The 13,548-nt window shown below is 31.6% G+C and overlaps 1 protein-coding gene across 2 annotated transcripts in view; it reads left to right on the forward strand.

Moving 5' to 3' along the window:
• Positions 1-297: 297 nt before the first annotated feature.
• Positions 298-13,548, forward strand: part of LOC126740607 (zinc finger CCCH domain-containing protein 13-like) — a 66,757-nt gene continuing 53,506 nt past the window's right edge. Inside the window, exons 1-4 of one of the 2 annotated variants that reach the window (XM_050446719.1) lie at positions 298-710; positions 3,656-3,918; positions 8,723-8,988; positions 9,059-9,315. In XM_050446719.1, the coding sequence (XP_050302676.1) occupies positions 521-710; positions 3,656-3,918; positions 8,723-8,988; positions 9,059-9,315 (976 nt within the window). In that variant the 5' untranslated portion in view covers positions 298-520. The remainder of the gene's footprint in view (positions 711-3,655; positions 3,919-8,722; positions 8,989-9,058; positions 9,316-13,548) is intronic. The other variant, XM_050446709.1, reaches the window with a different exon arrangement.

The raw sequence follows: 13,548 nt of genomic DNA on the forward strand, positions 1-13,548 counted from the left end.
GACGTTTCTAAACGAAACAAAAAAATGTTGACATCGGATTCAAAAATTTAAAGTAAAACCCCAAAAGTTTTGTATTAATTTTTTTTTTTAGCTTTTCGCATTATCCCTGTAGGAGGGGGGTCAATATATGGGGAAAGACCCTGTACATACATGTGAATTATATTAAACCTATATCCACTAAACCACTTTAAGGTGGTCGGATAAACTTGGTAAATGTCAAAAAATATGGCTAAATTAAAAATCCGGCAACACCGCTGCATGGTTTTCCTGCAATGTCACTTGTCAAAACCCTTATGTTAATGTCACGTATGTTTTCTCAAACATCACCCTTCAAAGCTATATATTTGTGTTCTGTGCTTCAAAGCCTTGAATTTTCTATTGATTTTCCGGCTTTTCATTAGTGTTAATGCATAAAAACGTGCTTTTCAGCTTAAAATAATCGCGTCACAAAAAACCCTCATTGTAAATATGGTACGGTACAACGCCCGTGGGACAACAAGCCAAAAAACATTTTGTGAAAATGTCTAGTAAAATCAAAAGGAAAATAACAGTTAGCTTGAACACCCAAAAGAGCAAGTCCCAGGCACCAAACAAGAGTCGCCCTAGCGTTTTTGATCGTCTAGGGATAAAATCGATTCAAGGGGGCATCACTGCTCTAAAGGAATTTTGCCACCCTTGGGCCCAAACTGGAACCTGTCCCTATGGCAAAGGTAAGCACTCTGTCTACCTCTAAATTGAGTCTACAGTTTTTAAAAAGTAACATCTCTCTGTGCTACCAATCCAACATAGGCCTCTTTTGATAAGCCTGAGCATAAAACATAACCTCATTTCGTAGTTTGTTGATTTCTTGTATAAGCAGTCTTTAATATTTTTTTAAAATTTTTTGATTGTATTGGCAGTATTTAATATGACATTCAGTGTTAATTTAAAAACCTTCCACTCTTAATATGGTTCTTGCTGTTAAACATCAAACATACACTTCATAGAATTTAAATGAGAATGGGGGTCAAGTAGCACATTATTTTATTCTTCATATTATATTATATCCTCATTCGTTGCTTTGTATCTAGAGGTTTTCAAATAATTGAATTTTAAAGTTGCAGAAACAACTTGCATTGACATTAATAATATTTCTTTTTATTAATTTTATTAATATTTTTTTAATAATTTCCATATTTTATTTTGAAAGTTTGTAATATTTTACAACAAGATTACACAAAGTAATCTAAGATTTTCTTATGAAATAAAGTTTTAAGCCTATGTCTATCAAAGTTCTTACAATGTTTATATAAATTAATTGATATTCTCTTAACCAGGCTAAAAACCAATATCAGGTCTAACTGTCAGACCTAGTATATGAAGAAGATGATTAAGAGTCTGTCAGGCTTGACCACCATGAAGGTTAAATAAAGACAAAAATCAGGACTTTTTATAAACTATATTAAGATATGACATAGTTTACTCAACATTAAGTGAAATACCTCGGCATGAAAATTTTTTTACACTTGACATATTAAATAAACTTTTGTTGTACCATCTCTAGATGGTTTGACATTCCTGATAATGAGAGCTCTAATATAGATCTGACCTATATACAAAGTTGTTATAGCAAGTATATTTTTAAAATCTTTACTAACTCTTTGAATCTCAGAATTCTATGTTTCTATTTTTCTATAATTCATTCTTCATTCTATCTTTAAAAAAAAAAAGATGAACAAATTATTAAAAATCAAATTAATGTTAGGGTAGGTGATGTGTCTTTAGAACTAAAAGGAAAATATAAAAAATCAATTTTGACAGTCAAATGTGGTTTGGTCAGCAGTATCTCATTGTATCCAAAAAGCTTACCTTAGACTTAAATTATTATATAGCAATCGACTCAATCTATCACAGGGATTAAAAAAAATTTTATGTAAAGCTCTCGTTCTGTCTGTGTTTGACTATGGGGATGTTGTTTATGGAAACTGCTTGACACAAATTCCATAAATATTCCTGCTTGATACAAAAAAAAACCATATACAAGGAGTTTGTGGTATATCTATGGAATTCGTAAATATGAAAGAATTTCTTATAAACTTTGCAACAAACTGGGTTAAAATGGAGACCAACTGTACAGTGCACTGTGCATCTTTTTATAATAGGTTATTTATTATTTTATAAGACACCTATATATCTTTTTAATAAAATTATTTATAGATCACATGTACATAATATAAATATTAGATTTAAAGGTATGATAACACTTCCTCTACATCAAACATCTATTTATGAATGGAGTTTTTTTTATAATATTTCAAAGCTTTACAACTCTATTGCCGATTGTTTCAAGATTTTGGAGCCACGAATCTTCAAACATAAAATCTTTAATTATTATTTCAAGCTGGAGAGTTGAATAAAAAATATGCCTATAATAACACTTTTAATATTTCAAAATTTTCTTTCTTTAAACTTTTTAAATCTGTCCCATTTCTATTTGCTATTTTAAAATTAGTCTGTGCCATTCCATTCCTTCATTTCATTAAATTGTACAACTACTTATGTGCCCTATTGATAATATATATTTATTTATGTTTTGGCAGATCAGATTTTTCTCTTGAATTAAAATACTATGGATATCTAAGGTTAAGTAGAGCAGGGTAGATAAAACCTATTTGTATAGATTTTCTACATCTGGACTTTGCCTCTTTTCACAATTGTACAATTATATTATTATTATTATTATTATTTCCTCTGCACACATTAATGTGTTTAGTGTTTTGAGTATCTAAGTAAACATCAAGGCCTTTGATTGTATTATTCTGCTAAAGTACAAAGTAGCATTTGGATACACTAAGAGAGATGTTATTGACCAAATGAAAATAGTGTTTAGATGCAATATAATTAGGTCAAATAATAAAATAAAAATAATTAAATAATTTATTTGATGACAAAGTTTCATGTTATCAGCAATTAGTATAACGAAGTATATTGAATTTATTAGATCTTTTATAAATAGGCAAAACAAAAGAGGTCCCAGATGTAATCCCTAAGGAACACCTGAAGTTACACTATAAAAACTTTAGATAAAAAAAGCGAAGAGAGTTCACAAAGAGAGCTCTACATATGCTATAGTGGGAAAGTTTATTCAGTAGTATATCATGACTGACTATCAAACACATTAATGAAGTTTGTGTAAATTGAATTTACCTTCATGTTATTTATAAAGCATTGCTTAATATAACTGACAAATAAACAAAAAATAAATTAGTGTGTACAGATCAACCAGAAAAAAATCCATGTTGTAAGGTACTTCAGTGTTTCTGCCAAGACACACTTCACTAGGTTTCTTAATACAGAATATACACTACTTATCAGTTTCTTGAATACAGGTTCTATGTGATATTTCTTGGTTAACTTAGGATCTATGTATATCCTTCCTAGAAATTCTGTATGTGCAATATTATTGTTATTATTAGTAGTATCTCTAAGGAAGAAAAGCATAGCCTATATCTTTCAGTGTTCAAAAATAACAAACCAGTCTTCTACTGTATGTCTAACTATCCTCTTTTTCTAAAAAAAAACAAAACATGTTAATGTTAGATAACAACAAAGAGATATTTGACTTTGACACATGTTTTGAATAGGTTTTAACTAGATATAATATTTTTCTATTCAGGTTGTAAATATTCAAAGACACACACATTAATTTCACCCTCCAAACAACGAGCAGCCAAAATCCAAAACGATCCTAGCAGTTCAAAGTCTAAAAGGCATGGAAAGGAGCACAGGAAGAAATCTGCACCAGAAACCGGAGAACAGTGGGAGTATTTGGACCCAGATGACTTGGAAGATGCAGATCCTGATGTGCTAGAGAGAAAAAGACAGGAATTGCAGAGAGAGTTGGAATTACAGATGAAAATGGAGCATAAGGCTAAAAAGGTAATACAGTGTTAAATATTAAATTAATTGCTTTAATTTATGAAAATATTTTTGGCACAGTTAGAATTAAAATATAAATGATATCTCAATCAACTTATTCATAAACAAAACCATTACTATTATACAGTGACCGCCTAAAGTTCCACATAAATTCGATAAAAATTAAAGACATGATTTTTTGAGAAAACGCCTGAACCGGCGATTTTTATTTTAAGTTGCGTATTATTTCACATAATTTTTTGTATACAGGGTGGAACAAAAAAAAGATATGACGTCATCGGTCATTTTTTTAAATGGAATGCTATATTTTTTATTGCATTTATGAAATATAGGCAAAATTCCAAGCAAGTTTTGTAAAACACACCTTATCTCAAAACTCAACTGTTTCAGAAATATTTACATTTAACCAACAAAAAAGCAAGTAAGTACGTCTATTTACAAATTAAGATAAAATGGAGGATAAAATGTTATAAACTGTGAAAACTCTTATGTTTTCACAGTTTATAATGTATCAAGTGTTCAAACTGATCCCCATTTACTTCTTGGCAGAAAGGAAGGCGGTTTAGAAAGTCATGTAATACTGTAATGAAGTCACAAGATTTTGTCTTTATTTTATAGTAATAAGGGTAAGCCCAGGCAGTCTTTTATAAGACAACTTAGATAATTTTGCTCCATTAACATTTTAACCTCTAAATTTATAATTTACATAACAAAAAGATACATTTTAAGCTTTACCGTATTTTAAAGTCATGAGGGGTTTATAATTGTAAACATACATAAAGAAACCAACTTAAAGAGGTTTCTAGCCTGATAGTATTCTGGAAAGGTTCGATTTCTTATAGGTTATGCTTAGTTTTCCGTTGATTATGTTGTAGTCTCTGGCCTTATTGTTTTCAGCCCTGGTTATTCTTAGGATAATAAAGAACCATAAATGCCTAAAACTGAGAGGGTTTTCATCACTATGCTTCCAGTTTCCGGTTATTTTCATGAAATTTTCCTTTCATGCTGTTGCATTGTTTACATGTTCTATTTTGCAAGTTTCAAGGTTTACCTACCTTGGGAAGCTCTGTTAAATGAAAGGGCATGCCTGGTGTGGCAAAATATGATATAAATCATGATTCAGTTTCCTGCGGTTTTCCTGAAAAGCTGGCATTCTTGTACACATGTGGCCAGTTTTTGTCCCGCTGTTTTCACCTAGAAATACCCGGTTTTGAGAGTTGAAAGTAAGTTTGTTTACCATATAAGGTCATGGCCTATAAATCTGTACCGTTTTCATGAGGAAAACCTCTATTTTCATTAAGTTTTCCCAATTGCATTTTTATCCATCGATTGGTTCCGAGGATGTTCGTGAGTCGTCGGCATCCAAATTCCTGCGATGGGTATAAAAAGGTTCAGGTCCACCAAGGTGACACATTCGTCGCAGTAAGGTCGTACCATACCTTTCGAGCGAAGTACCAGTATTTTCTCCGTATTTCAATATCGTTAAATTTTCAATATTTACATTAAAACTTTGTTTTGACGTTGACAGTGTGAATTGGGTTAGGTAAAAGCCACCTGTTGACAGTTGACCGGCCGCTTCCAAGCTCGCGTATTAAGATCTTTATCGAATCCGTTGCTATTGATATCGTTCCGTCCCCTTCCGTTTTATTTAATTTTGAAACTGTTGTTTGGGCCCATCTTTCTTCGTGTTTTGTAGGGCAGGTAGTAAACAGGTGATTAAACCAACGTTTCATTAGTTCCGTTCGCGAAAAGTTACATTGTTGTTTGCAACCAGAGAAACACTCACTGCGGATTTATTTTGTATTTAATTAATAATTTTTATTATTGACTTTTTATTTTCTGCTCTGTCCGCGGCCGTACCGTTCCGTTTAATTGTTTGATTGATGAAAACTACTGCTTGGACACTATCTTTCTTCGTGTTTTGTAGAGCAGGCAGTAGCCGCGTTTATTAATTATTATTTGGCTTCTCAAAGTGGTGAGAGACAAGTAATACCCGAGTCCGTGATGTCATAATTACTATTCGTATAGCAACAGAGCAGAGGTAAATGTTGACCGATTGATTGGGATTGCTTCGCTCGATTGGTGTTGAGTTTCCGGCTTTGCTTAACGAATTTCATCCGTAACCGCTTGTACAAAACATCATAAATCATACTATTTTGCGTCATTAATAGAGTGCCAAATTTTCCGGTACATTTTCCCAGATAACTGCCTGTGACACTGACCAGTACCGACAATTTTGCCGATTTACGACACCGTTTAAACAAAAAGTTGCTTCATCCGAAAACAAAACTCGTAACACAAACTGACGGTTATTATTGCAAATGTTCATAATTTGCTCGCAAAATTGGTTTCTTCGATCAGGATCGTCCTCATTTAATTCGTGTATTAGTCTAATTTAATAAGGGTGGTATTCATTTGCTTTTAAGATGCATCTTACTGACGTTCCGGCTATATTATTATCAACTGAAATTTGTGAAGTTGCATTGTTTGGATTTTCTTCGATGGAGAGCAGAACGTTTAATTTTGTTTCTTCAGAAATTTTTGGACGACCTGATCTTGGTAAATCCTTAACATGACCTGAAGTTATGAATTTGTGCTCAATTCCACTAACCGTTGACTGAGTAATAGGATGGTTTGGGTATTTGGCATTAAACAGTTCACTTACTTCTTTTTGCGTGCGCACTCGATCCCCGTACCCTACCATCATCAAAATTTCAATTCGTTGGGTTTCCGTTAAATTAGCCATAATTTATTCTGATAAAAACTATTAATTTTCGAACTGACAGTGACATTCGAAAATGGAGATTCTTTACAAGTGTAATATGGAAATAGAAACAATTGGCGGTGTTTATAACATTATTATCCTCGATTTTACCTTAATTTGTAAATCGACGTACTTATTTGGTTTCTTGTTATTTAAATGTAAATATTTCGGAAACAGTTGAGTTTTGAGATAAGGTGTGTTATACGAAACTTGCTTGGAATTTCGCCTATATTTCATAAATGCAATAAAAAATATAGCATTCCATTTAAAAAAATGACCGATGACGTCATATCTTTTTTTTGTTTCACCCTGTATACAAAAATTTATGTGAAATAATGCGCAACTTAATGGTCTTAGTTTTGATAATTTGTATGACATGGCTAATTTCTGTAATAGTCATTATATAAACAAAGTTCTGGAAATGGAAAATATAATTCCCACTGCCCAAGAAAAACACTGCAATGAATTCTCAGTTAAAAATTTAATGTATTTCCTGTTACAAAAAATTGATTAATTAAACATGTTTCCATGCATAATGTTAAAATGTTTCTCTTATTACATGTCATAAAAGCACATGTAACAAGAGAACAATTTTCAGAAATATATGAATCACTTATGCAAATACCAGGTTAGGTACAAAAATTGATATTCATAATTATCGCCTAATAAGTCTTATCAATAATTTGGCAAAACTTCTAGCAAAAATGCATCAAGAACAGATTAATACATTTTTTAAATCAAAATAATAAAATTATTAAATCGAATAATTTATCTGGTTTGCTGGTGGGATGTAGTATAATAAATACTATGTACAATAAATGACGTAGCTATTAACTTGAATTTAAACAAGTGTTTAATAGTTAAACTTCTTTAAATTTTATAAAACTTTGGAATTAGGGGAACACCATATGAATTGTTCAACAACTATCTTTCAGAAAAATTACAAATGGTTAAATTGAATAAAGTATTCAGTGATTATCAAGAAATTAAAATTGGTGTACCTCAGGAAACTGTTTTGGATCCAATATTTTTCATAATGTATATTAATTTATTGTTGAACTTGAGAATTGAGGGCTTAGTCATTTCTTATGCTGATGGTTCTCCACTTATTATATCAGGGTTCAAAATTGTAAATTAAGTTTAAAGTTTAAAAAAAAACAGGCAAGAAAAAGGTCCTTATTGTTTTTCTTATAAGACAATTTGGCCCGTACATAGCTCCATTGCTATTAGAACATATAGTATCAAAAAGGCAGCACATTCTAAATATTTGTAAATTATAACTGATCAACATCATATTGATTATGTATTAAAGAAATAACATATTTTAATACAGTTGCAGCCTATAAATCACTAGTTGAATTTGTTGTGACATATGGTATTTTGGTTTGGGGAGGACTCTATAAAAATACTTTATACAAGTTAGAAAAGATTGATTGTACCTGATAGAACATCTTTTCAATGTAAATATTAGAAATATAAGATCCATGTAAGTGTTTAACATTTGTAATTACATACATGAACATCTAATACTTTTTACACTACTAGGACACACAATCACAACACAAAAGTCCAACATGATAAAGAAATTCCACTTCGCCTTAGTAATAATAATTTGAATGCTAACTACATTAATTATATTGGTTTAAAAGCATATAATATATTATCTAATGAAATCGGAGGCTAGAAAAATCAATTTAAGAAGCATAGTAGGCAAACAATTTTTGAAAAATGCAATCAGTTATGAATTCATTAATGGTTAAAAATGTTTTTTTTTAAATTTTTTGCATGTATTTGTAATTTTTATCAGTCATTTTATTGTTGCTTAGATCAATAGATCAAGTAGATCTGTAAAATACTACATAGTTTACTATTGAAAATATTATATACTTTTAAGTTTATGGCACATACAAATGTCTACATTATAGTCTAGGTGCTTAGTGAGATTCTATCTGATATTTAGGCTATTTCTAAAGCCATCTATAACTATTTAAAAAAAAAAACACATATTCTGTAATGAACAAGGCTTGTTTATCCACATAGAAAGAAAAAAAGTTGAAAAAAGACTCTAGTCCATCAACTGAGTCTACTTCATCTACAAGTGAGTCTAGTTCAAGTAGTGATGATTCAACGTCTAGCAGCACCTCTTCAGTGGAAGCGAACCCTAAAAAAAGTAAGAAAAGCAAAGGAAAACGCACAAATTCAACCAGTTCAGAAGAGAGGGGCAGGAGTAAAGTTAAAAAAACTAAAGCGAGCTCTAAAGGGGCTTCAAAGGAGAAGAGCAAGAAAGCAAAGAACATCTCCCAAAGGTCAGAAAAACTATCCTAATTTTTAATGTCTAATTTTTGGTCATAACAATTTGTTTTTTCAATATTTCAGTGCAAAATCACAAGTAGCAAAGTCGCCCTCGCCGGTGCGGTCTAGAAAAAAAAGCGAAACTCCACCATTAAAATTGAAAACCGTTCCAAAGAAAGATCTGTCTGAAGGCAAATCACCTAGACCTTTGAGTAGATCTAGTGACAATAAAAACAAGGACAGACACAGGACGCCCAGTCCGAAAGCTTCAAGAGAAAAAGAGCGCGAGAGGGAGAGGGAAAAGGAGAAAGAAAAAGAACGCGAAAGGGAAAAAGAAAGAGGTATGGTATCCTTTTACTTTATTTTTTTAAGTTGTTTGTTTTTGGTGATCCAAAAATCTTTTATGCTTCTTGTTAAGTGAGTTGGATGTGGAGTCAAATAAAACTCGTTTTTTTATTTTAATGCCGAAGCTTTGGCCTAATATTATAGACCATCCTGAGGGGGTTAAAATGGATTTAATTGGTGGTTTTTTAAATTATAAAATACTTTTTTTCCTTAACTTTAAAATGTTTTAAAATAAAATTTAATATAGATAACAAGATGCATTATTAACACATCTGCACTACATCAACGGATTTAACACACTTATTAAAAATAATTTTAAAAATTTTAAAAAAAGGTTCAAAAGATCATAGTTTGAAACAAATTGATAAATATGTATATAATTTGAACTTACATAAAAAGTAAAATTTTTTTCCATAAATATTATAATATACAGATCTTATAATATTCAATATTTCATTAAAAAGCCACTTAATTAAAACTAAAGATAAACTACCCCCGATATATTCTCCGGAAGTTTATGCGATTAGGTGTAAAGAATGCCCTGCAGTTTACGTCAGCTAGTCTTGTAGGAGGATTTCTATCTTTTTGTCTTGAGGATCGTCTTTGCTAATCATCTCCTTGACTCCAAGAATAATTTTCCTAACAGTCAAAATACCAAAGTACTTCACCAGTTCAATAAAAGTAAAAAAAAATAGACTTGCTGGAGAGAATCCAATTTATAGTAAAGCTTTCAAGAGCCCAGATCTGTGTTAATGAAAGGTTCGAATTTGATGGTCACCTAGTTTTTAATAGCCTAAAATAATTTGATCGTTTAGTTAATTTCTTTAGGCATAGACAGTGGCGGCTCGTCAGGGGAGGCAAGGGAGGCCTTCCCATCAAATTGTAATGAAATAATAAAAATATTTAACAAAAATAAAAAAAAAATATTTTTTTTCCAAATAATAAGTACCGACTCTATAGCTTCTAATACACCAATATAGCGCGAACCAGCCATCATACTGTTAATTCGCCGCGACTCGCATCCTTTTTTAAATAGTTGTAAGAAAAGAGAGAAAGCTATCCGGCTTCATCCACATCGACACAGAACGTGTGGGAGAACGCGATACATTACGAAATAGGAAAAGCCATACGTAGCAAGGGAGGCAAGCCTCCTCCAGCGGTCAAAATCCAACGGGCCGTGCACTCGATTTGGCGCCGACAAACGCCGTTTTCATCGCGCGAAATAAGGCGTCAAGGGAGGCTAGTCTCCGATCATCTGATTAACCTGATTTTTGTTTTTAATTTTCAGCAGTTTTCAGTCGTTTTGATTTCGGTGATTGTCGTGTCTTTTGCCCGCGAATTTTGACAAGTTTTGATTTGTCGATACATCGATTTAATTGTGCGGCCGGATTTTCCTCTATGTTAGTGTTTGGTACTTAATTTAAGGTATTTATCGTGTTTAATAATTTATTATTATGTGTATTTAAGTGATGCAAGGTAAGATATTTTTATTTAATGGCTTCTTTTATTAATCATCATATCATTTCTAATGTTTGTTTGCTGAAAGATGAAAGATGGAAAAATCAAATCAAACAAGCTGAAGATTTAATAGACCGGCTGCTATTAAACAATTTTAGTTCATTAAGCTTTGATGCCAAATATTATGTTATTAAGACTTTGGACAGGCCTCAGCCCCATTTAATTTCATTGCGATCTGCAGACAATCGACAAAATCGCGGGTTTAATTTGACTTGGTACAGCAAATATGATTGGTTGACCGGATCGGTTAAAAGAGAAAAGCTTTTTTGCTGGGCTTGTCTGTTATTTTCTGTCCAAACTGAATATTCTACGTGGTCGAAAACTGGATATTCTGATTTAAAAAATTTGCCTCGGTCCATTGAAAGACATTTAAAATCAAAGGAGCACATTTCTTCGTCTTGTAAATTAAGGCTTTTTGGAAAACAAAATATTGCTTCTACTTTAGATAATGCTCAAAAAGAAGCCATTATTTCTTTTAACAATCAAGTACGTGAAAACCGGTCAAATTTAAAGCGGCTTGTTGACATTACTCTTTATTTAGCTTCACAAAAAGTAGCTTTTCGCGGACATGATGAGACCGAAGAGTCGATTAATCGTGGCAACTATAAAGAACTTTTGACGTTGTGGGGTAAATACGATTCAAAATGAAATCATTGAAAGTTTGTCACATGTCGATTAGCATATTTTCCAAGAAATTCAAGCAGTCCCTTTTTTTGCATGGGAAATAGACGAGACTACGGATATTACTTGTAATTCCCAACTTTCGATTGTTTTTAGGTATGTCAAAGACGGCAAGGTAGTAGAACGGTTTATGGGGTTTCATGATGTTTCATCTGGGCGGACTGCAGACGATTTATTTAATCTCCTGGTTAATACATGCGACAAATTTGATTTCGGGCGTAAGCTAATTGCGCAAACATATGATGTGGCGGCAGTCATGGCTTGCAAGCTAAAATTAAATCGATAGCGCCCTATGCACTTTTTACGCATTGCCATGCCCATGCACTAAACTTAGTTTTAAGCAAGGCATGCAATAATATTAAAGACTGTCGTATTTTTTTCTCTAACTTGTCAGGATTTTCTGCCTTTTTCTCCAACTCCACCAAGAGAAGTCACATCCTAAATGAAATTTGCGGTAGCCGAATGCCTACTTTTGCTGCTACACGGTGGAATTCTACATCAAGATCTGTGTTTTCAGTGCATACAAATAAGGAAAAATTAATAGATGTTTTTGATTTTATTCTAAACAGTGAGGATTTTAAAACTTTGACGACCAAAGTATCAAGGAGGCAAAGGGTTCCAAGTATATTTTAACAGACCATAAATTTTCTTTTTTGCTTGAAACATTTAAACTAGTTTTTGAGCAAACTGACGTGGTTTTCTCAATTCTTCAAAATAAATCTTCAGACATTAATTTTTCAAAAAATCGATTAAATAATTTGACTGAAATTTTGCAAAAGTTTAGAAATGATGAGCAGTATTTTAATAGCATTTTTGAAAAACTTGATGTTAAGGTTGAGCCGCCAGTAAAAAAACGAAAATCTAATTTTGACTTACCCGATTTGCGACAAAATTATAGACAAATCTATATTGAAATAATGGACACAATAACTGAACAAATTAAGGTTAGATTCAGCGATCTTAGTAAATTAAATTACTTTGATCTATTAATGTTCGAAAAACTTCCATCCTACTCCAAAGATTTTCCCCAAAAATTACTGGATAATTTAGTAAACCAGTATCCGTTTTTTGATCCCATTCAATTAAAAAATGAATTAATTGTAACCTACAGTGACCCTCAGATGTTTCAGAGTTGTAAGTCTCCATCTGAATTATTAAGTTTTATGTTTGAAAATAATTTAAATGAGTGCATGCCAGAGCTGTATACATTTATTAACATTGCTGTGACTATACCCATAACATAGGCATCTGTGGAAAGAAATTTTTCAGCACTCAAAAGAATTAAAAGTTATAGCCGTAATTCCATGACCCAAATGCGACTAAGTAATATATCTCTTCTTTCAATCGAAAAAGAATATATAAAAGAAATTACAAAAAATGACAAATTTTATGACGAAGTTATAGACTTCTTTGCTAATATGAAAAACCGAAGAATTCCCTTAATTTTCAAACCAGAGTAGAGTCCACAGAAAAAAAATTAAAAAAAAAACAACAAAAAAATAACTGATGTATAATGACTATAATGTATACATTGTACATAGTAAAGTATTATCTTATTCGCTTGGACATAAACATGTATATTATATTTTTATTTTAGAGTTTTAAAACCTATTCTTACTAAGTATTTGTTTGTGACATAAAGCAATAATAACCAAAGTTTTTTCGAAAGAAAATATGTTTTTCTTTTGTTCTATTCAGCATATAAAACTATAACATGGTTTTGGCTAGAACAGAGTTTTTTATTTATAAAATATTTTTTGTACATAAATATGTATGTGTGTATGTATGTATACAGGGTGATTCATTAATATTGCACGAAAATGAAATGCCGGTTTTTTTGGGTTAAATTATGACGAAAAGTTCCTATAAACATATGTCCGAAAGTGCTTCGTTTCCGAGATACAGGGTGTTCAAATTTTCTTAAAAAATCGATTTTTTATTAATATCTAAGAAATGCCTTTGCTGTTTGCAATGTCATTCACACCATTTCTGGATATCTTAATGATGTATCTTTTTGACATATGACAGTT

Source organism: Anthonomus grandis, chromosome 1 (genome assembly GCF_022605725.1).
Source record: "Anthonomus grandis grandis chromosome 1, icAntGran1.3, whole genome shotgun sequence".
Taxonomy (NCBI): domain Eukaryota; kingdom Metazoa; phylum Arthropoda; class Insecta; order Coleoptera; family Curculionidae; genus Anthonomus; species Anthonomus grandis.